This window comes from Schistocerca nitens, chromosome 8 (assembly GCF_023898315.1).
Source record: "Schistocerca nitens isolate TAMUIC-IGC-003100 chromosome 8, iqSchNite1.1, whole genome shotgun sequence".
NCBI classification, from domain to species: Eukaryota; Metazoa; Arthropoda; class Insecta; order Orthoptera; family Acrididae; genus Schistocerca; species Schistocerca nitens.
In genome coordinates, this window is record NC_064621.1 from 264297141 (window position 1) to 264319261 (window position 22121).

The 22121-nt window shown below is 41.2% G+C and overlaps 1 protein-coding gene across 4 annotated transcripts in view; it reads right to left on the reverse strand.

The window, feature by feature from the left end:
• Positions 1–22121, reverse strand: part of LOC126199289 (glucose dehydrogenase [FAD, quinone]-like) — a 205452-nt gene that overhangs the window by 72130 nt on the left and 111201 nt on the right. For all 4 annotated transcript variants that reach the window (XM_049936108.1, XM_049936109.1, XM_049936106.1 and 1 more), the window contains one exon: positions 12525–12761. In XM_049936108.1, coding sequence (XP_049792065.1) covers positions 12525–12761 — 237 coding nt within the window. The remainder of the gene's footprint in view (positions 1–12524; positions 12762–22121) is intronic.

Consider the following 22121-nt stretch of genomic DNA (forward strand, 5'->3'; position numbering starts at 1 on the left):
ACATTCGTATTTCTCATTAAACTTCTCTTCAACAACAGGTAAATGTAAATATTAGGGCCGAAAGTTAGAAAGTGCAAACAACTGATGACAGTCAAATATTGTCACGAGCAGATTACTTTCGTACGTCAAATATCATTCACACCGAGGTCTGTAATGCTCTGTAAAGAATTTTCTTCAAAATTATCTGCATGGAAATGTATATACAAGGATGTATTATAAATTCATGATTATTATTTCACGTCTTTCAGTTCATTTTTAAAGCTGTTTTCTTTTCATCCCGACAGGTACCCTTATCCCAGCGACTGAACTTATTCCAAATACTGTCATTATTTACAACTATAAAAGTGCGAAAGTTTCGCACGCAATCCCCAGCATCTAAAATAAGGAAAACGCACGCGCTGTGTGGTTGTGTATGTGACTGTTTATGCTATTGCTGAAAGGAGCTAGTGTTCGAAAACTAGTGTGAATGCTGTTTTCTGTTGCGTGTTACTGTGCACCATATTACTGCTCTCCACGTATCGATCCACTGTATGTGAGTGCATAAAGAGGCAGCTGACGTGAAGTCTCATCTACCTTCTTAACCACATTCGTTATCACTTTAAATACTTCTAAATAACTTTACATAGATTGTTTAGGTCTAGAAAAAGGCACTGCAAACTGTTGAATTTCAAGTAATGAACTATATGAGGTCGTGAAGCACAAAGATGCAAATGAACTACATTACAGAACTTTAAATCAATGGACGCCTCGACGTAACACCGTTCGATACGTGAAGCTATCAGATTACACTTTAATAGCTCTGACAGTGTACCAGAATATGCAATGTGTAGTGGTGGTATATTCCAGGAACGGCGGGAACCAGAATTGGCTCTCGTACGGTTCACTACCGCATCGTTATAACAAATACTTGAGGTTTCTCTCTTGTGCTCCCGCACTCCATAGATTTTCTTCTCTAGAGCTTCTTCTTTTCTCACACACACGTGTTTTACTCATGCTAAGAATTTTTCGGACATTCGGAGGTTACAGCGACATTTAGAATTTTAACTAATCTGTTTAACGTAAACATCAGTACGAACAAGGTAATTGCTACTTATTATGACAATGTTTTTTTCTCCGAGCTGCATTTTGAAGCCATGTGTTTATTTTCTTTGTCGAACCGCAATGGAACTATATGGATTCGGAACATTACATGTTAGCATTCAAAATGCATCGGGTTTATTAGTATGTTTCACGAATGTACTCAGTGTCAGAAAAAGTAAGGGGTTGATCATTTCAGAATGTAGTAACATGAATCTTCCACACATCTGTCCTATTTCACCAGTTTTATTTAATCTGAACACTGAGCCGTCCAGTAATGGAAGTGAACACTTTCACAATTAGCATTTGTTAGGTACGAGGACGTGCTGAAGTAACATCTCCGATTTTTTTGTGTAAAAACTCTTAAAGGTTTTTAAATAAAATAAATGTTATTAACATTCTACATGTTTTCTTCATGTCTACATATTTATTTCACAACGTAGTGACAATGCTCCCCGTGAACCATGGACCTTGCCGTTGGTGGGGAGGCTTGCGTGCCTCAGCGATACAGATAGCCGTATCGTAGATGAAAACCGAGCGAGGTGGCGCAGTGGTTAGCACACTGGACTCGCATTCGGGAGGACGACGGTTCAATCCCGTCTCCAGCCATCTTGATTTAGGTTTTCCGTGATTTCCCTAAATCGTTTCAGGCAAATGCCGGGATGGTTCCTTTGAAAGGGCACGGCCGATTTCCTTCCCAATCCTTCCCTAACCCGAGCTTGCGCTCCGTCTGTAATGACCTCGTTGTCGATGGGACGTTAAACACTAACCAACACCACCACCACCGTAGATGCAACCACAATGGAGGGGTATCTGTTGAGAGGCCAGACAAACGCGTGGTTCCTGAAGAGGGGCAGCAGCCTTTTCAGTAATTGCAGGGGCAACAGTCGCGATGATTGACTGATCTGGCCTTGTAACACTAATCAAAACGGCCTTGCTGTGCTGGTACTGCGAACAGCTGAAAGCAAGGGGAAACTACAGCCGTAATTTTTCTCGAGGGCATGCAGCTTTACTGTATGGTTAAATGATGATGGTGTCCGCTTGTGTAAAATATTCCGGAGGTAAAATAGTCCCCCATTCGGATCTCAGGGCGGGGACTACTCAAGAGGACGTTGTTATCAGGAGAAAGAAAACTGGCGTTCTCGGATCGGAGCGTGAAATGTCAGATCCCTTAATCGGGCAGGTAGGTTAGAGAAATGGATAGGTTAAAGTTAGATACAGTGGGAATTACTGAAGTTCGGTGGCAGGAGGAACAATACTTGTGGTCAGGTGAATACAGGATTATAAATACAAAATCAAATAGGGGTAATGCAGGAGTAGGTTTAATAATGAATAAAAAATAGGAGTGCGCGTAAGTTACTACAAACAGCATAGTGAACGCATTATTGTGGCCAAGATAGACACGAAGCCCACGCCTACTACAGTAGTACAAGTTTATATGCCAACTAGCTCTCCAGATGACGAAGAAATTGAAGACATGTTTGATGAAATCAAAGAAATTATTCACATAGTGAAGGGAGACGAAAATTTGATAGTCATGGGTGACTGGAATTCGGTAGTAGGAAAGGGGAGAGATGGAAACGTAGTAGGTGAATATGGGTTGGGGCTAAGAAATGAAAGAGGAAGCCGTCTGGTAGAATTTTGCACAGAACACAACTGAATCGTAGCTAACACTTGGTTCAAGAATCATGAAAGAAGGTTGTACACATGGAAGAAGCCTGGAGATACTAAAATGTATCAGATAGATTATATAATGGTAAGACAGAGATTTAGGAACCAGATATTAAATTGTAAGACATTTCCAGGGGCAGATGTGGACTCTGACCACAATCTATTGGTTATGAACTGTAGATTAAAACTGAAGAAACTGCAAAAAGGTGGGAATTTAAGGAGATGGGACCTGGATAAACTGAAAGAATCAGAGGTTGTACAGAGTTTCAGGGAGAGCATAAGGGAACAATTGACAGCAGTGGGGGAAAGAAGTTCAGTAGAAGAAGAATATGTAGCTTTGAGGGATGAAATAGTGAAGGCAGCAGACGATCAAGTAGGTAAAAAGATGAGGGCTAGTAGAACTCCATGGGTAACAGAAGAAATATTGAATTTATTTGATGAAAGGAGAAAATATAAAAATGCATTAAGTGAAGCAGGCAAAAAGGAATACAAACGTCTCAAAAATGAGATCGACAGAAAGTGCAAAATGGCTAAGCAGGGATGGCTAGACAAATGTAAGAATGTAGAGGCTTATCTCAATAGGGGTAAGATAGATACAGCCTACAGGAAAATTAAAGAGACCTTTGGAGAGAAGAGAACCACTTGTATGAATATCAAGAGCTCAGGTGGAAACCCAGTTCTAAGCAAAGAAGAAAAAGCAGAAAGGTGGAAAGAGTATATAGAGGGTCTATACATGGGCGATGTACTTGAGTACAGTATTATGGAAATGGAAGAGGATGTAGATGAAGATGTAATGGAAGATATGATACTGGGTGAAGAGTTTGATAGAGCACTGAAAGACCAGAGTCGAAACAAGGCCCCAGGAGTAGACAACATTCCATTAGAACTACTGACGGCCTTGGGAGAGCCAGTCCTGACAAAACTCTACCATCTGGTGAGCAAGATGTATGAGACAGGTGCAATACCCTCAGACTTCAAGAAGAATGTAATAATTCCAATCCCAAAGAAAGCAGGTGTTGACAGATGTGAAAATTACCGAATTATCAGTTTAATAAGCCACAGCTGCAAAATACTAACGCGAATTCCTTACAGACGAATGGAAAAACTAGTAGAAGCTGACCTCGAGGAAGATCAGTTTGGTTTCCGTAGAAATATTGGAACACGTGAGGCAATACTGACCCTAAGACTTAACTTAGAAGCTAGATTAAGGAAAGGCAAACCTACGCTTCTAGCATTTGTAGACCTAGAGAAAGCTTTTGACAATGTTGAGTGGAATACTCTCTTTCAAATTCTGAAGGTGGCAGGGGTAAAATACAGGGAGCGGAAGGCTATTTACAATTTGTACAGAAACCAGATGGCAGCCTATCTAAGGTGTTATTCAGTCTGTATATTGAGCAAGAAGTGAAGGAAACAAAAGAAAAATTTGGAGTAGGTATTAAAATCCATGGAGAAGGAATACAAACTTTGAGGTTTGCCGATGACATTGTAATTCTGTCAGAGACAGCAGAGGACTTGGAAGAGCAGTTGAACGGAATGGATAGTGTCTTGAAAGGAGGATATAAGATGAACATCAACAAAAGCAAAACGAGGATAATGGAATGTAGTCGACTTAAGTCGGGTGATGCTGAGGGAAATAGATTAGGAAATGAGACGCTTAAAGTAGTAAAGGAGTTTTGCTATTTGGGGAGCAAAATAACTGATGATGGTCGAAGTAGAGAGGATAAAAATGTAGACTGGCAATGGCAAGGAAAGCGTTTCTGAAGAAGAAAAATTTGTTAACATCAAGTATAGATTTAAGTGTCAGGAAGTCGTTTCTGAAAGTATTAGTATTGAGTGTAGCCATGTATGGAAGTGAAACATGGACGATAAATAGTTTGGACAAGACGAGAATAGAAGCTTTCGAAATGTGGTGCTACAAAAGAATGCTGAAGATTAGATGGGTAGATCACATAACTAATGAGGAGGTATTGAATAGAATTGGGGAGAAGTTTGTGGCACAACTTGACTAGAAGAAGGGATCGGTTGGTAGGACATGTTCTGAGGCATCAAGGGATCACCAATTTAGTATTGGAGGGCAGCGTGGAGGGTAAAAATCGTAGAGGGAGACCAAGAGATGAATACACTAAGCAGATTCAGAAGGATGTAGGTTGCAGTAGGTACTGGGAGATGAAGAAGCTTGCACAGGATAGAGTAGCAAGGAGAGCTGCATCAAACCAGTCTCAGGACTGAAGTCCACAACAACAGTGACGATGAGGACTAAAACATTTCTCCCAACGAGAGATCAGTTTGTTGATACCGTCGCTGTTTGCGGAGGGAGCCACAGCCTCACCTATGTTCCCACCACTTTATCACTATCAAAGCGAAATCCTCAAAGATGATCATTAAGTTATGGAAACATATGGAAATCGGAAATGTGCAAGTCGAGACTGTTCGGAGGATGATCGATGACAGAGAAATCCAACGTATCGCATTTTTGCAGATGCCGCAGCAGTCTTGTGTGGTCTGGCATTATCTTGCTGAAGGATATGGTGCTCCATGTGTGGACCAACTGTTCGAGATTCGATTGCAGCGCACTGTTTCTCACGCAACGACGTAGTCACATTACACACTGCCATGTCACACGCAATATTTCGGACCCCTCTAATGGCAGAGGGCGGCAAAAATATAGACACGAAGAAGAAAGATGTACAATGTTAATTACGTTTGTTTTATTTAAAGAGCTCCAAGACTTATCACATAAAACAGCGGAAACATATTTCAGCACGCTCTCATAAATGGGTACTGATATTTTCATGTGAATGCTCATGTTTGTAGTTGATAAAATAAAAATATTCGAACTGTGCAGATGAGTTACAGCTAATGAAAGTGTTAGAAATGTATAATTTCTTAATGTGACAGAGTAAAAAGAAAAAAAATGCAGTTCCTTTTCTGGCCGATTGCCAGCTTACTGCAAGTTGATTATTCACAACAATAATTCCACTAAAGAAGTTCAAAAGTTTAAGTTCGTTAACCGAACACTTCGACTGTTTCTGGATCTTAATATCCACAATAATCAAGAAATTTGGTTAAATATATCACGCAATAATGGCTATTCGCGCTGAATTCATACTGAGCAACATCACAGAACATTACCGCTACACATATCTGACATTCGCTAGTGCTTAACACTAGTTCATGTCGTTATACCATAAAAGAACAATAAAAAAACATATAACAACTCCTTCATTATGTATTTCGGAAACAAATAAACAACGTAGGATTCTTGAACGTTTGGAGGTGATCTTGAGTAGCTTGTTCAGATTAGAAGAACAGACAGGAGTGGTTGAGTTATTTCGTTTGCCACATACTGTAACAGAGGCCGCATCTACAACCGCAAACGCATGTATAGCAATGCTGAAGAAACTTGCACTAAAGTCTCAATTCGCCACAAGACTTCCCCTGGAATGGAAATGTTGTTGTGTGTACCTTCTCGCGAACGTGAAGAGGGACTGATGGGAGACATTTTTGCAGTACTTACAACGTAAGAAAAGTTATTGAACTTTTCGAATTCAGAACGTGGCACTGAGTTGTTACTGTCTGTTCGTGGAGGACAGAGCTTATCTTGCTGCATTCGTGACGTAATGGCTCCACAGAAGACTGGCCATTCCTGCATAGACACGTCGGACTGTTGCTTGGTCTCTATTCTTTTACAGTGCCGCACTGGTTGATACTCATCTAAGGCTTTACGGTAGACAGGTTGTGAACGGTGGAGCAAAAAATGCGATTGCCCTCGGTAGTGGCACAGCTGTATCATGATACATGCAAGTTCAACTACATCGGCGCACAAGATGTGGAAGTTTCCATCGTAAGGACAGGGGCAGAGCTTTCTAACGACTCTACATGCATATTCTACAGAAACGTCCAAAAATACTTTGAAACTGCCACCACTGTGATCAGATCAGGTAGCAAACGCAGTTCCGAAAAAAAAGTGTCACAACATGTAGATTGGAAAGGTAATTTCGAGAATTGCAGCTGTACATAAACTGATGGTGGAATGTTCGAGAAGGAAACAGGATCAAATTGTACAAAAATACAAATAAAAGAGTGGGAGGGAGAGAGAGGGAAATGAAAATTGTTGGAAAGTCGCAGAAGGGACAGTGAAGTACTAGAGCAGTCATTCAGTACTTTTAAATTGTAAAAAACTATGGAAGGATGTAGAACATAATGTTGAATTAAAAAACTTGGGTGAAGATTGTAAAAAAGTAATAAAAACGTATAGGCAGTCATTTTTCCCTCGTCCTGTTTGGGAGTGAAACAGGGAGAGAAGATGCTAGTTGTGGTACGAGGTATCCTCCGCCACGCACGGTATGGTGGATTGCGGTGTATGTATGTAGATGTAGATGTAGATGTAGAAATTACAACCATTGCAACACAGACTCACATGGAAAGCCTACTGCTTCACGTGCAAAGATCACGATCAAGTATTAAGTACGAGAAACTAAAGAAAAAAAATTGCCAGACCGCCAACGCATGACTTCTCTGACAAAACTCCGCACGAGTATGTTGAAAACTGTAATGGGGCAGGTAGGGGAGGATTGTGATTTAAGATCCAGGGCTCTGAAATACCAACACTCAGATTGTAATCCGTTTTCCTGAGGCAGCTAACAACATTGGTCTTACATTCGACGCAAATATCACTAAACTCGTCCAAAAGTACATCTGGGCCTTAAATTTGAAAGGTTTATGGGATTTTTCCTTTTTGTTTAGGGTAATGAATGACACTGGCTCATTTGCTACAGACTACACCTTCATTTCGCTTGACAAATCACTTTGTTATATTAAGTCAGAACGTTTCATCTGCAGACTTGTTTCGTACTGAGATGTAATTACTACCCTCAACAAGTTTTATGTGACGTCTACTTAAAGCCTCCATCTTGACACTTTGATCAATTTGTTCAGTTTTTGTTCCTTTATAATGGACACGTGAAAAATAATAAAGAAGTACCTTGAATTCGAAGTATCAAACAATTCTTTGTGAGGTAATTATTAGGAGAGCTACATTTTCATGACTAATAGTTGTAGAATACCTATGCGATAAAGCAGTTTAAAATATTCTGAAAGCGTTTTCCTATAACCTCTTTGACCTCGTTGTGGCATCCTAACGAGAGGGAAGAATTTTATAGCTCCTGTAACAGCTTTGGAAAACCATTTGTGTAGGGAGATGCTGGCAACTGCGATGATACTGTAGCGACGGCTGTTCTTAAGAGCACACATTTATTGAGGATACCAGGAGTACTTGCTGCTTCGTAAGTCAAATAAAGAGTCATTTGTATTAAATAAATAATAGCGAGGAACGTTTACTCGTGTGCATTGTAAACAGAGGAACTGTGGAGGGAATTTATCAATGCTGCCTTATGTTACCTGACATATTTACAAATGCGACTGACGATGGAGTCTTTTAAGCTCCGAAATCGAGTCAAAATAGTGAGAAACAATAAATAGTGCTGATTGGACAATTAATTATAGTTTTTATTCTCTAAAATAAGAAATGTGTCGCTGACGTCCCAATCTCTTGCAACGCTATCGAGGTACGAGTTAATTTTCGAGGATTAAGTAGAAGCAGTTTTAGACAGCTGTCTTTACATTTTCAATAACTGTATGTTCCTTAGGGGACAAAAGTGACAAAACTTGTAGACTAAGTAGCAGCCAGAACTTAAAATGATTTTAAAAGGCATAAGTTTCTAAGAACTAAGCTGTATGTATTGGAATACGCTCACAGGTTGTTGCACCAATTTGATGGTCTGGAGCTCCCACCTGTTGCCCAATGGTATCCTGTAATTCTTCGGCTCAGCATGGTGTTTTGTGAAGCTGCAGAACACAGCTTTGTAATACTGACGTCGTATGTCTTATCTAACTATTCGAAAATGAGATTAGGTTCTTGAGATAAAATAAACCAGTTCTTGCAAACGGCTGAGACAGACTCTTGTAACTCAGCATTCCAATTTCTACAGTAGCCTAAGTTGTCATCTGTGACGATTAATAACTTATCTCTAGCGATTCCTTGACTAGTGCTGTAGCATAGCCTCCGGTAAAAAAGGAGTATAAAGATGTTATCGATACGTAACAATAAAGAAGCGTGATCTGTGCTCTTCGAATCGAAAAAATTATGATCTTTGACCATTTGCATAAAAAGAAGGAGCGTTTTTTGTTTCATTGTCTTATCGATTCTGATATTCTAACTGACGGACGCTTATTGTTCACGGTCTGTAATCCATGCAATTACCTGTTGCAATATTAGAATTTGTTTGAATATATATGAAACTACTGATAATAAAATGTGTTTTTGTCAGTAGCGAGTACGTTTCCTGAATATGATTTAGTTACGTATTATTAAATGTTGTCCTGGCCATTTTTGTGTAGGCTAATTGTTGCAGCGACGCTATTAATGATAAAAACGATATAAGCTCTTTTAATAGTCATTTCATGCTAAAAGTATTAAAAAGAATAATCTCAATAAATGGAAAAGGGATTCTTGTAATATTTTCCATTTCATGTTACCGCAAAGGTACAGTTTTTTTATTAACAGGAATTTTACTAAATGCTTAAGCTGCCATTGCACATAAGCAGCTGTTCTGGAGAATTAAGCCTCACAGAAAAAAATTAAGCATTGTGTTTAATGGATTATGGCATAATATTAAAGAAAGATTTTTAATCCATCATGGGTAAGACGGATGTCTTCACGTTGGGATACGTATGATATTTCTGGCGAAAGCGCCCTGAGAAAATTTAGTCATGGCTTTTAACAAACACAAAAGAGTATTTTCAAAACTATTTCATACAATAGGAATAACGGTACAGTTATCGTTGTATGAATTAACAGCATTTTCAGTCTCTCGTACAGACCGAACATTCATTTACATCACAACAAGATTTATTGACGCCAAACTCACAGCTCTCGAAACAAGGGTTTTCTAAGGCCCTCTTAATTTCAGCGTGGTCTAGATTTCCTCTATGAAAAGGCAAAGCATATAAAAAACAATTCCATTACGCACTTTCACTGAATCAGGGGGCTGGCTGCAGACTGGCTTACCTCTTGTTACATATATTTGTCAATACATCGGTGTTATTATGTTGCCCAGTTAATGTTCGATTCAGATTGTACACGCAACTTCGAGAGGAAGACACTGTTCTGTAGAATGAACACGGCATGATGTGTAACAAATTTACTAAGCAAATCTATCATTCATATCCTCACTAAAATTGGCTTTACTTCACAATACTTAGGCAGTTATCTTGGTGAACTGACGTAGAGATGGCAGCGACGAATCATTTGTTGAGGATTGTGGTAAGAACCACTAAAGTCAGTCAAAACACCTCAAAATCATTTTGACTGTATACAACTTGAAACAGTACATGCCAGAAATGGCTACAAGAATCTTAACAACAGACGCGGAAGTTCGCGTTCGAAATGTTGTAACGCTAGCAGCCAAATCAGGGAGTGTTGTGAAAGCCAAGAGAACGTGATTGATGATGACGGTTCTGCTGCGATGCGATTACTGTTACGAAGGAGGCTTTCAAAATACACCAACGCATCTTTCAATTGTTGTTTCGCCACTTCACTGTGTATAGAATCTTCTTCGATCACAGCACTTTCATGCGAAGGGCCCGGATCGCTCTCCAATTGTACCGCCTTCATGTTTCCGTTTGTTTAACACGGTGTACCAAAGCTCTCACGTACGCACTAATTTTCGACGATGTTATAAGTTGCGCTAGGGACCGCATCAACCTTCTTTCGAAGTTAGCAGGCAACTACGCTGTAATGCGGCGGCTCGTTTCGGCCCATTCAACATCTGTCCTTCAAGTGTAACGAGCGAGTAACGGAGTTTATATTTCATACCTGCCACAGCAAATTTGTGTTCATGGGGTCTCTATTCTAATTCGAACGTTTGACTTACACTATACGTATTCGTTTCGGAATATCGTTTCTACGTCTTCCGTTAACTATACGTGGTGAACATTATGAAGACAATGAATAAGATTTGTGAAATACAACTTTGTTTGCGGAAAACATAATGATGTTCGAAGTCGCCAGTTTTTCCACGACAAACGACTTTCAACAACTTATTATATGCATAATTGTTGCAACTGATTGCCGGGAATTATATATATATATATATATATATATATATATATATATATATATATATATACAGGGTTATTACAAATGATTGAAGCGATTTCACAGCTCTACAATAACTTTATTATTTGAGATATTTTCACAATGCTTTGCACACACATACAAAAACTCAAAAAGTTTTTTTAGGCATTCAGAAATGTTCGATATGTGTCCCTTTAGTGATTCGGCAGACATCAAGCCGATAATCAAGTTCCTCCCACACTCGGCGCAGCATGTCCCCATCAATGAGTTCGAAAGCATCGTTGATGCGAGCTCGCAGTTCTGGCACGTTTCTTGGTAGAGGAGGTTTAAACACTGAATCTTTCACATAACCCCACAAAAAGAAATCGCATGGGGTTAAGTCGGGAGAGCGTGGAGGCCATGACATGAATTGCTGATCATGATCTCCACCACGACCGATCCATCGGTTTTCCAATCTCCTGTTTAAGAAATGCCGAACATCATGATGGAAGTGCGGTGGAGCACCATCCTGTTGAAAGATGAAGTCGGCGCTGTCGGTCTCCAGTTGTGGCATGCGCCAATTTTCCAGCATGTCCAGATGCACGTGTCTTGTAACGTTTTTTTCGCAGAAGAAAAAGGGGCCGTAAACTTTAAACCGTGAGGCATCCAGAAGCTTTAAACTGCGCATACCATCGTCGAATGGAGTTAGCAGTTGGTGGATCTTTCTTGAACTTCGTCCTGAAGTGTCGTTGCACTGTTATGACTGACTGATGTGAGTGCATTTCAAGCACGACATACGCTTTCTCGGCTCCTGTCGCCATTTTGTCTCACTGCTCTCTCGAGCGCTCTGGTGGAAGAAACCTGAAGTGCGGCTTCAGCCGAACAAAACTTTATGAGTTTTTCTACGTATCTGTAGCGTGTCGTGACCATATGTCAATGAATGGAGCTACAGTGAATTTATGAAATCGCTTCAATCATTTGTAATAGCCATATATATATATATATATATATATATATATATATATATATATATATATATATGTGTGTGTGTGTGTATACATTTGAATTACAAAAAACAAATAATAAAAAAAAGTTGCATGGCGCGAGATTCGATCCGGCGTCCTTCAGATAAAGAACCCGAGCGCTTACCGCTGCGCCACGGCGCTGTAGAAAATTATTAATCGTAGAGAGTATTTCACCGCAACGGTTTCTTTTAACTGTCGTTTTCTCGACAGCGGTTGAGAAGTGCATCTTGGTGCTTTGCCACATTACACCTCTGGCCAAGGGCTTTTATTATGCGCAGTTGAATCGAATCCGAATTTCACAATTGGCGGCCTCCCCTTGTGAGTGTAATTGCCGTATTTAATAGTTTCTTAATCTGAAAAGAACAAAAGATTCAACACCAAATAGAGCAACCTCCCAAAGTGTGGTTTGCAAAAGTAATAATACGCATAACAGTTTCTCAGTGTGGTGTAACAATTCGTTCGCTACAAGCTAATATGGAGGCAGTCGTGACACTTTACTTGTAGACCATAGATAACTAATTTGTTGTTACTGACGGTGCCACTGACCTCCGTAAGTTTGCTTCAAGAGCACGATTTAGTCATTCTATTTTGTTATCTTATAAGCTGAAACTTTGAAACTGGAACGAATTGCTTACCCGAAGAGGAAGATGCCGACGTCGGGGTAGCCAGGGGCGTCGTCATCTGCGTCTTCGCCGCTCCTGATGAAGCCTGCCAGGCTGTGGTACCCAGGGGAGGACAGGGGGCCGGCTCGGTACAGCAGGTACTCGTACGCCTCTGCCATATGAAGGAACGCGTCCGAGGACTCCTTACGGCCGACGAACTCCTCCACAAGGAGTAGGCCGCGGTAGGTCACATGGTCCTGTAAGTTGTACCTGTAACGAGGCACGTGACGTCTCACAGAAATATACGTACAAAAACGCATGGGTCAGGTTGTGGAGCTCTGTTTGGAATGTGTATTTACAGAAACATGGACACAGTATTTAAAAGGAAAAAACTGAGGATCCGTTTAGCTTCAGGAGATGTAAAGGCGCCCGAGAGATAGTCGTGAGATTGCGCTTATATCGGAAGCTAAAAATAAAAAAATAAAAAGTTCAGATGGCTCTAAGCTCTATGGGACTTAACATCTGAGGTCATCAGTCCCCTAAAGTTAGAACTACTTAAACTAACCTAAGGACATCACACACATCCATACCCGAGGCAGGATTCTAACCTGTGACCGTAGCGGTCGCGCGGTTCTAGACTGAAGCGCCTAGAACCGCTCGGCCACACCGACTGGCTAATGGAAGCAAGACAAAAAAATAAAGATATGTTCATTCGATTTATTGACCTCGTAAGAGGTCCATGACTAAGGAATTTATTGCTAGCGCACTCGAGCAGTGGTGGTAGCTCGCTGTCGGGCGGTTGGGACGGCCGTGCCTGAGCGATGTAGTATAAGGTAAAAGTAGCCTCGGGCATATCTAATTTGTTACAACTAAATTTGTACTATTGTTATATCAAGTCCCATGTAAATGCTTTTTAAAAAAAATCTTTTAATAATAATCTTTCTTATAAAATTAAATTTTGACAATCATTCGTCTGAATTTAAAGAATTTACTAATTTCTGCAATCCATGGTCATCCCGATTATCGTAAAGAGAAATCACTTGTTTTTTTGTATACATGACAAATCTAGCAGCCAGCATTTCACTGCGTTGTGCCAGAAAAATTTCTTATAGGAGCATATATATACTCGTTATCCGGCGACTTCATTGGAGTAAGAATTTTCAATTTATTCAGAATGATCTTTCAGGGCCATGACGCAGCACTGCTGACGTCCAAATTTACCAGTTTAGATTCACAGTCAGTTAATTATTGAAAGGTTATATACGAGTCACATTTTTTTATTGGGAGGTTAGGCACGTTATTATTGCGAGGTTACGGAATAATAAACTGTTGGAAGGTTACACTAAATGTGAATGTTATATATATATATATATATATATATATATATATATATATATATATATATATATATATATATATATATATACCTTTCTTTTTGTTGGGAGGTTACAACCTAGAAAAATAGTTCGACGATGTAAAAGGATACGAGATGTTCAAAACTCACGAGTAAACTTAGAGAGAAAGACGGGTTATGTTCAATATGTACAAGAGCAAGAAGGAAAAATGAGGAGCAAAGACCAAGAGGTAAGTGCACGGATTAAAAAGTGTAAGACAGGTATGCACTCTTACTGCCTACTGTTATATCTTTACATAGAAGAAGAAAAGACGGAAATGAAAGACAGTATTAGGAGTGGCATTAAAATTTACTGTGAAACATTATCAGTGATAAGATTCACCGATTACTTTGCTTTCCTCGCTGATAGTGAATAATAATTGTAAGAGCAGTTGAATGAAGTCCTTAGTTAAGCGCACACTACGGATTGTGCGTAAACCGAAGTAGGATGAAAGTAATGAGGAGTAGCAGCAATGAGATTAGCTGTAAACTTAACATTATAATTGGGAACCCACATTATAATTGGGAACTCACATTATAATTGGGAACCCACATTATAATTGGGAACCAGGACCTAGATGGAATGAAGGAACTCTCTTATGTTAGAAGTAAAATAACTCGTGACAGACAAAGCAAGCAGGACATAAAAGATTAGCACTGTCAAAGAGGGCATTCCTGGTGTAACAAGTCTAATAGTATCAAACGTAAGCCATAACTAAGGACGAAATTTCTGAGGATGTGCGTCTGGAGCACGGTAGTGTATGGAAGCGAATGACGCACTTGTGAAAAAGCGGCAAAGAAGGGAATCGAAGGGTTTGAGATTTAGTGCTTTGTAAGATAATTACGCGGACTGATGTAATGAACGAGGAGGTTCTCTACAGAATCGGCGAGGACAGGAACATGTGGAAAACATTGACAAAATAAAAGGACTTGTTAAGACGGAATAACTTCCATAGTAATTGAGAGAGCCGTAGAGGGTGTAAACTGTAGGGGAAGACAGATATTGCAATATATCCAACAAATTATTCACTATGTTGAGGGCAAGTGTTACTCTTCTTGGTTGGCACAGGAGAGGTATTCTTGGTGAGCAGTGCCAAACAGTCAGAATAAGTCAGAATACTGACGACCATAGATCTTCCATTGGTACGTCTAAAAAATCGAAAGAAAAGAAAGCGATATGCTCAACTTGTGTGTCGAATACAGAAAGAGTCTGAAGGTTTTGTAAAAGAAGCAGAAATGTAAAGAAGGCAGATTCTTGTATTGAAGTTAGCAGATAATAGTGGCTTTTCAGTTGAAATGAAGCAATACTTGAAACATTTATTTAACTGAGTAGATAGTCTCGAGCAGTGGTTCCCAATATGGGGGTTATTACATCCTAAGGGGTAAAATAAAATTTTCTGAGGGGTAAGAAAAAGAAACAATTGGATTCTGTTTCAGTCACGAGACTAAATGATTTTCAAAAGATCATTATTGTCATTTCGTAAGACTCTAATATTGATTATATAATCTATGAATAATTACTTTTTCTCAATTAGTAACATTAATGTGGTGGAGGTTACAGGTTGCTCACGCAGTCCACCCATTGGTCGGATATGTTGTGCTTCGTCCAGGATATCAGTGATGATAAAAGTGAGACTTTACGTCAGAAATGCTAAATATCTCAAGAAAATGTCTTCTCAGGTTGTAGATAGTACCTGCAGTAGTTCAGAAATTGCTTCATTGTTCGCTTGGAAACAAATAAATGAGTTAATAGACATCATTATACACCATTAACTATATAAGGGCTACTATAGCTCTGTACGCTGTGTTATTAACACAAAGCATTAAAGGCCAGAACTCTTCCAATTTCTGCCAATTCAGAAGTAAGGAATGCAGCAATTAAGTAATTCACGCCCAGAGTTTCTCCTGGCGTATACAACTTTCAAATAACTTCCGGGAATTCAGCCAGGTAACACTTTCAGCGACCGCCGATATTTCGGCGGGAGAACACCCCGCCATTTTCAAGGCAAACTGCAACGGACAGGCGGCGTGCATGCAAATTTAATACCTCGGTTCTGCGACAGAAGCAGGAAAGATAACACACACACTGAACACTAGTGCCACCAAAGATGACCAAAGTCAGAGCTATCGATAGTGAGACTATGAATTCACAGGTGAGGCAGCATTGACTCTGTTCCTCTGTTTTTTGACAAGGGAGAGAGCCGGATTCCAAACAGAGTTTAAACAGAAACCTCCATCCCTGTTAACGAGGTTGCTCGCTAGTTTAATCTCAACTGCCTCCTTAATGACACTGTCCCAATAGCTGGACGTGCATGCCAATATCTCGGTGTTATTATATAACATGGGGTGACCAGTATCCAAGCAATGTTCGGCAATAGCAGATCTATTTGGCTGCTGTAATCGTGTGTGCCGTTTATGCTCAGTACATCTGTCCTCCACGGTCCTGATAGTTTGACCAATATATGCCATACCGCAGCTACAGGGAATACGATACACACCTGCCTTACGCAATCCAAGATCATCCTTAACGGAACTCAAAAGTGCTCTAATTTTAGATGGAGGTCGGAAAACACATTTCACATCGAATTTCCGTAAAATACGACCGATCTTATTGGACGTGTTTCCTACGTAAGGCAAAAAAGCAGTAGACTTAGGTGTTGACTCAGAATTATCATCAATCACCCGATGTACAGTTGGTCGATAGCGCAACGCACGTTCAATCTGTCTATCACTATAACCATTTCGACGAAATGTAACTTCAAGATGGGACAGCTCAGCTGGCAAAGTCTCAGCGTCAGAAACGACATGTGCCCTGTGTACCAAGGTACGAAGTACCCCTTCACGCTGAGCCGAATGGTGACAACTATTAGCTTGTAAGTACAAATCGGTGTGAGTACGTTTCCTGTAGACTGCATGTCCCAATGATCCATCATCCTTCCTCCTAACCAACACGTCGAGAAAGGGAAGGCAACCATCCTCTTCCACCTCCATCGTAAAACGAATGTTCGGGTGGATCGAGTTCAGATGTTCTAGAAAGACATTCAAATTTTCCCTACCGTGAGGCCAAACAACGAAGGTATCGTCAACGTATCTAAAGAAACAGGCGGGTTTCAAACGCGCCGACTCCAATGCACGTTCCTCGAAGTCTTCCATAAATAAATTTGCGATCACAGGAGACAACGGACTACCCATCGCAACTCCATCTGTCTGCTCGTAATACTGGTCATTAAATAAAAAGTAAGTGGATGTCAACACATGCCTAAAGAGATTACTTAAATCAGCACCAAACCTGGCTTCAATTAACCGCAACGAATCAGACAGAGGAACACGAGTGAAGAGAGAGACCACATCGAAACTCACTAAAATATCAGAGTCATTCAGCCTCAGTCCCTCCAAACGACGTAAAAAATCAGCTGAGTTCCTGATATGATGTTCACACTGTCCTACTTGTGGACTCAACAGAGAAGCAAGATGCTTGGATACACGATATGTCGGAGCGCCGATGTTACTCACTATAGGACGGAAAGGAACCCCTTCCTTATGAACCTTTGGAAGGCCATATAACCTAGGGGGAACGGCACTATAGGTGTTAAGCCTCTTGATTGTGTCCTGCGAAAAACCACTTTTCTTCAGGAGGCTGTTGGTCTTTCTCTCAACACTTTTCGTGGGGTCAGCAATGCCACCGTTGTTTTAAATAAACCTGATTATGTACAAAAGATGCAACGTTTACTATCTGATTCAGCGTATCGCAGAATCGATGCTGTTCTATAGTGAGTAACATCGGCGCTCCGACATATCGTGTATCCAAGCATCTTGCTTCTCTGTTGAGTCCACAAGTAGGACAGTGTGAACATCATATCAGGAACTCAGCTGATTTTTTACGTCATTTGGAGGGACTGAGGCTGAATGACTCTGATATTTTAGTGAGTTTCGATGTGGTCTCTCTCTTCACTCGTGTTCCTCTGTCTGATTCGTTGCGGTTAATTGAAGCCAGGTTTGGTGCTGATTTAAGTAATCTCTTTAGGCATGTGTTGACATCCACTTACTTTTTATTTAATGACCAGTATTACGAGCAGACAGATGGAGTTGCGATGGGTAGTCCGTTGTCTCCTGTGATCGCAAATTTATTTATGGAAGACTTCGAGGAACGTGCATTGGAGTCGGCGCGTTTGAAACCCGCCTGTTTCTTTAGATACGTTGACGATACCTTCGTTGTTTGGCCTCACGGTAGGGAAAATTTGAATGTCTTTCTAGAACATCTGAACTCGATCCACCCGAACATTCGTTTTACGATGGAGGTGGAAGAGGATGGTTGCCTTCCCTTTCTCGACGTGTTGGTTAGGAGGAAGGATGATGGATCATTGGGACATGCAGTCTACAGGAAACGTACTCACACCGATTTGTACTTACAAGCTAATAGTTGTCACCATTCGGCTCAGCGTGAAGGGGTACTTCGTACCTTGGTACACAGGGCACATGTCGTTTCTGACGCTGAGACTTTGCCAGCTGAGCTGTCCCATCTTGAAGTTACATTTCGTCGAAATGGTTATAGTGATAGACAGATTGAACGTGCGTTGCGCTATCGACCAACTGTACATCGGGTGATTGATGATAATTCTGAGTCAACACCTAAGTCTACTGCTTTTTTGCCTTACGTAGGAAACACGTCCAATAAGATCGGTCGTATTTTACGGAAATTCGATGTGAAATGTGTTTTCCGACCTCCATCTAAAATTAGAGCACTTTTGAGTTCCGTTAAGGATGATCTTGGATTGCGTAAGGCAGGTGTGTATCGTATTCCCTGTAGCTGCGGTATGGCATATATTGGTCAAACTATCAGGACCGTGGAGGACAGATGTACTGAGCATAAACGGCACACACGATTACAGCAGCCAAATAGATCTGCTATTGCCGAACATTGCTTGGATACTGGTCACCCCATGTTATATAATAACACCGAGATATTGGCATGCACGTCCAGCTATTGGGACAGTGTCATTAAGGAGGCAGTTGAGATTAAACTAGCGAGCAACCTCGTTAACAGGGATGGAGGTTTCTGTTTAAACTCTGTTTGGAATCCGGCTCTCTCCCTTGTCAAAAAACAGAGGAACAGAGTCAATGCTGCCTCACCTGTGAATTCATAGTCTCACTATCGATAGCTCTGACTTTGGTCATCTTTGGTGGCACTAGTGTTCAGTGTGTGTGTTATCTTTCCTGCTTCTGTCGCAGAACCGAGGTATTAAATTTGCATGCACGCCGCCTGTCCGTTGCAGTTTGCCTTGAAAATGGCGGGGTGTTCTCCCGCCGAAATATCGGCGGTCGCTGAAAGTGTTACCTGGCTGAATTCCCGGAAGTTATTTGAAAATTCACGCCCAGTAAGTATAGTGTGTACATCCGAACTTGTTTGATTGTGAGTGGGCTTGCAGTGTGCGGTCAAGCAACTTCCGCAATGAAGAGGAGTAATGCAGGGGAAGTATGTTTTGTAACAAGTATCTGCCGTCACTATGGACAGTTAGCTTTCTCATGTGAGAAGGAGTTGTGGGTAGCACTTGCGATGCACCACGAATTCAGTTCCGTTAAATGCTAAAGTTGGTGATAATGTGAGAGAGAGGGGGGGGGGGGCAACAGGCGGCGGAGGGGACGGGGGAGGACGGTAGTATAAACTAATATCTAAGTGCACTCAGGAGTAATGGTCTGAGAAAGGTTGTGAACCACTGGTCTAGAGGTACACCAGAGTGAGAAGGCGCAGTGGTTAGTACACTGGACTCGCATTCGGGAGGACGACGGCTGAAATCTGTTTCCAGTCATCCAGATTTTGCTTTTCCATGATTTCCCGAAATCACTTAAAGCGAATGCCAGGGCGGTTTCACGGAAAGAGCACGACCGATTTCCTTGCCCCTCCTTACTCGATCCCAGTTCTGTGTCTAATGGGCTGGTCCTGGCGGAGGTTCGAGTCCTCCCTCGGACATGGGTGTGTGTGTTTGTCCTTAGGATAATTTAGGTTAAGTAGTGTATAAGCCTAGGGACTGATGACCTTAGCAGTTAGGTCCCATAAGACTTCACACACATTTAACGAACATATTCTATGTCTAATGACCCCATTGTCGACGGAACGTTGATCACTAATATTTATTAATTCCTTAGAGACATAATAATTGGACTGTGGATTAAAAACGACAGAATTTATGGTGCGTATAGAAAAAGAGGACAATGAACGAATAAAGTAGAACACATTACTGGTAACGTAAATTGATCTTCGTTCAATTTGGTTGTTTCTTCCCTTCTCTACATTACTTTGATCACAAGTTTACATGTATATTTGAAACTGCTCATTCGATAGTTTTACCCACATATGCGGTGATTTCTTCTTTGGTAACTTAATGACAATGACCGAAAACAGTTTATGACAGATGAAACAAGTGAATGACAGTCAGAAATTTCAAAAACTAGATGTAAAGAACACCTAAGACACTTGAAATATAAAAATATCCATTCTACGTTCACTGAACACCGAATAAAGCATGGAAATGAATCATCCAACATGAAACAGGACACGGAAACCGTTAGAATGAACATTCACAGCAGGAAACCCTTAATATTACAAAAAAGCATTTAGACATAAAGAGCCCTTGCAATGAATAAGAAAGTAATGAAAGACCTAATCAACATCAGCAACAACTCACTGATCATGTTACGCTCGAAAACAGTAACAAACGGACTAAATAACGCTCAAAAACAGTAACAAACAGACTAAATAATTAACTTAATTCCCCCTCCCCTCACTCACAAATCCACACACACACACACACACACACACACACACACACACAACAAACAAAAGAGTATTAAACTGCATACAGACACCACGATAGATAGAAAGGAAGATGAACGAAAGACACTGCGACGATTGGGAATATTACTACGGGCGTTCAACATTTTTTCTGAAGACACGTTGGCTTTATTCAGGATTCCAACCTACCATACTATTCCCAACTCTTCTGGTTACGAAACCCTGTTTTTCAACATAGTCTCCGTTCAACGTGATGGCCTTACGCCATGTTACTGTGAGGACCTGTATGCTCGCATGGTACACTCTACTAGTCGACGTCGGAGCTTACTTGCTGTGTCAATAACCTTCCCATCATCACGAACTGCTTCCCGCGGAGTGCATCCTTCATTGGGTCAAGCAGTAGGAACTCGAAATGTGCGATATTCGGGCTGTAGGATGGATGAGGAAGAACAGTCTAATGGCGTTTTGTGTGCTCCTCTCCGGTGCGGAGACTTGCGTGAGGCTTTGCATTGTCATGGAGAAGAAGTTTGTTTGCATTTTTTGTTTCGACGATCACGCTGCAGCTGTTTCATCAACTTCCTGAGGGTAGCAGCTCAGAGTCGATCGTTGCGGCATGAGGAGGAGTATCAAACAGAATTATCCTTTCAGAGTCCCAGAAGAGTGTTGTCATGACTTTACCGACTGAGCGTGCGGCATTGAACATTTTCTTCGGAGGAGAGGTGATGTGGCTCAACTCTATTTATTGCCTTTTTCTTCCAGTTCGAAGTGATGAATCCATATTTCACCGCCCGCGACTACGTTTGACAAAACATTGTCATCATCAGCTTCGTAAAGCGCAAACAATTCCGCACAGCTGTCGGTACTACGAACAGAGACGTCCAGCTGTGCAGCTAGGTTTTTGATTGTGATCCTCGATCAACTCGAATGAGAGCGCCCGCAGTTCCCGTACTGCAGGAGTCAAAGCAGTGTGCTGCTGGCCGGCACTTGGGAGGTCCGACACATTTGGTCAACCTTGTTGCGATGTTGGTAGACGCCTCAACCAACGACTCAGCGTGACTGTTCACTGCCAGCTCTCCGTAGACGTTCTGCAAGCGCCTGTGCAGATCTGAGTTGCTGTGGTTTTCATCGAAAGAAACTCAATGACAGCTCTCTGTGGGGACGCACCTCCGTTACAGACGCCATTTTGAAGGCTACGTATTGCAAAAAATTCAAATGGCTCCAAGTACTATCGGACTTAATATCTGTCGTCATCAGTCCCCTAGACTTACAACTACTTAAACCTAACTAACCTAAGGACAGCACACACACCCACGCCCGTGGCAGGATTCGAACCTGCGACCGTAGCAGCAGTGCGGTCCGGACTGAAGCGCCTAGAACGGCTCGGTCACAGCGGCCGGCGCTACGTATTGCACTGTCGCCCATCGGAACTTCATGAAAATAAAGTGGC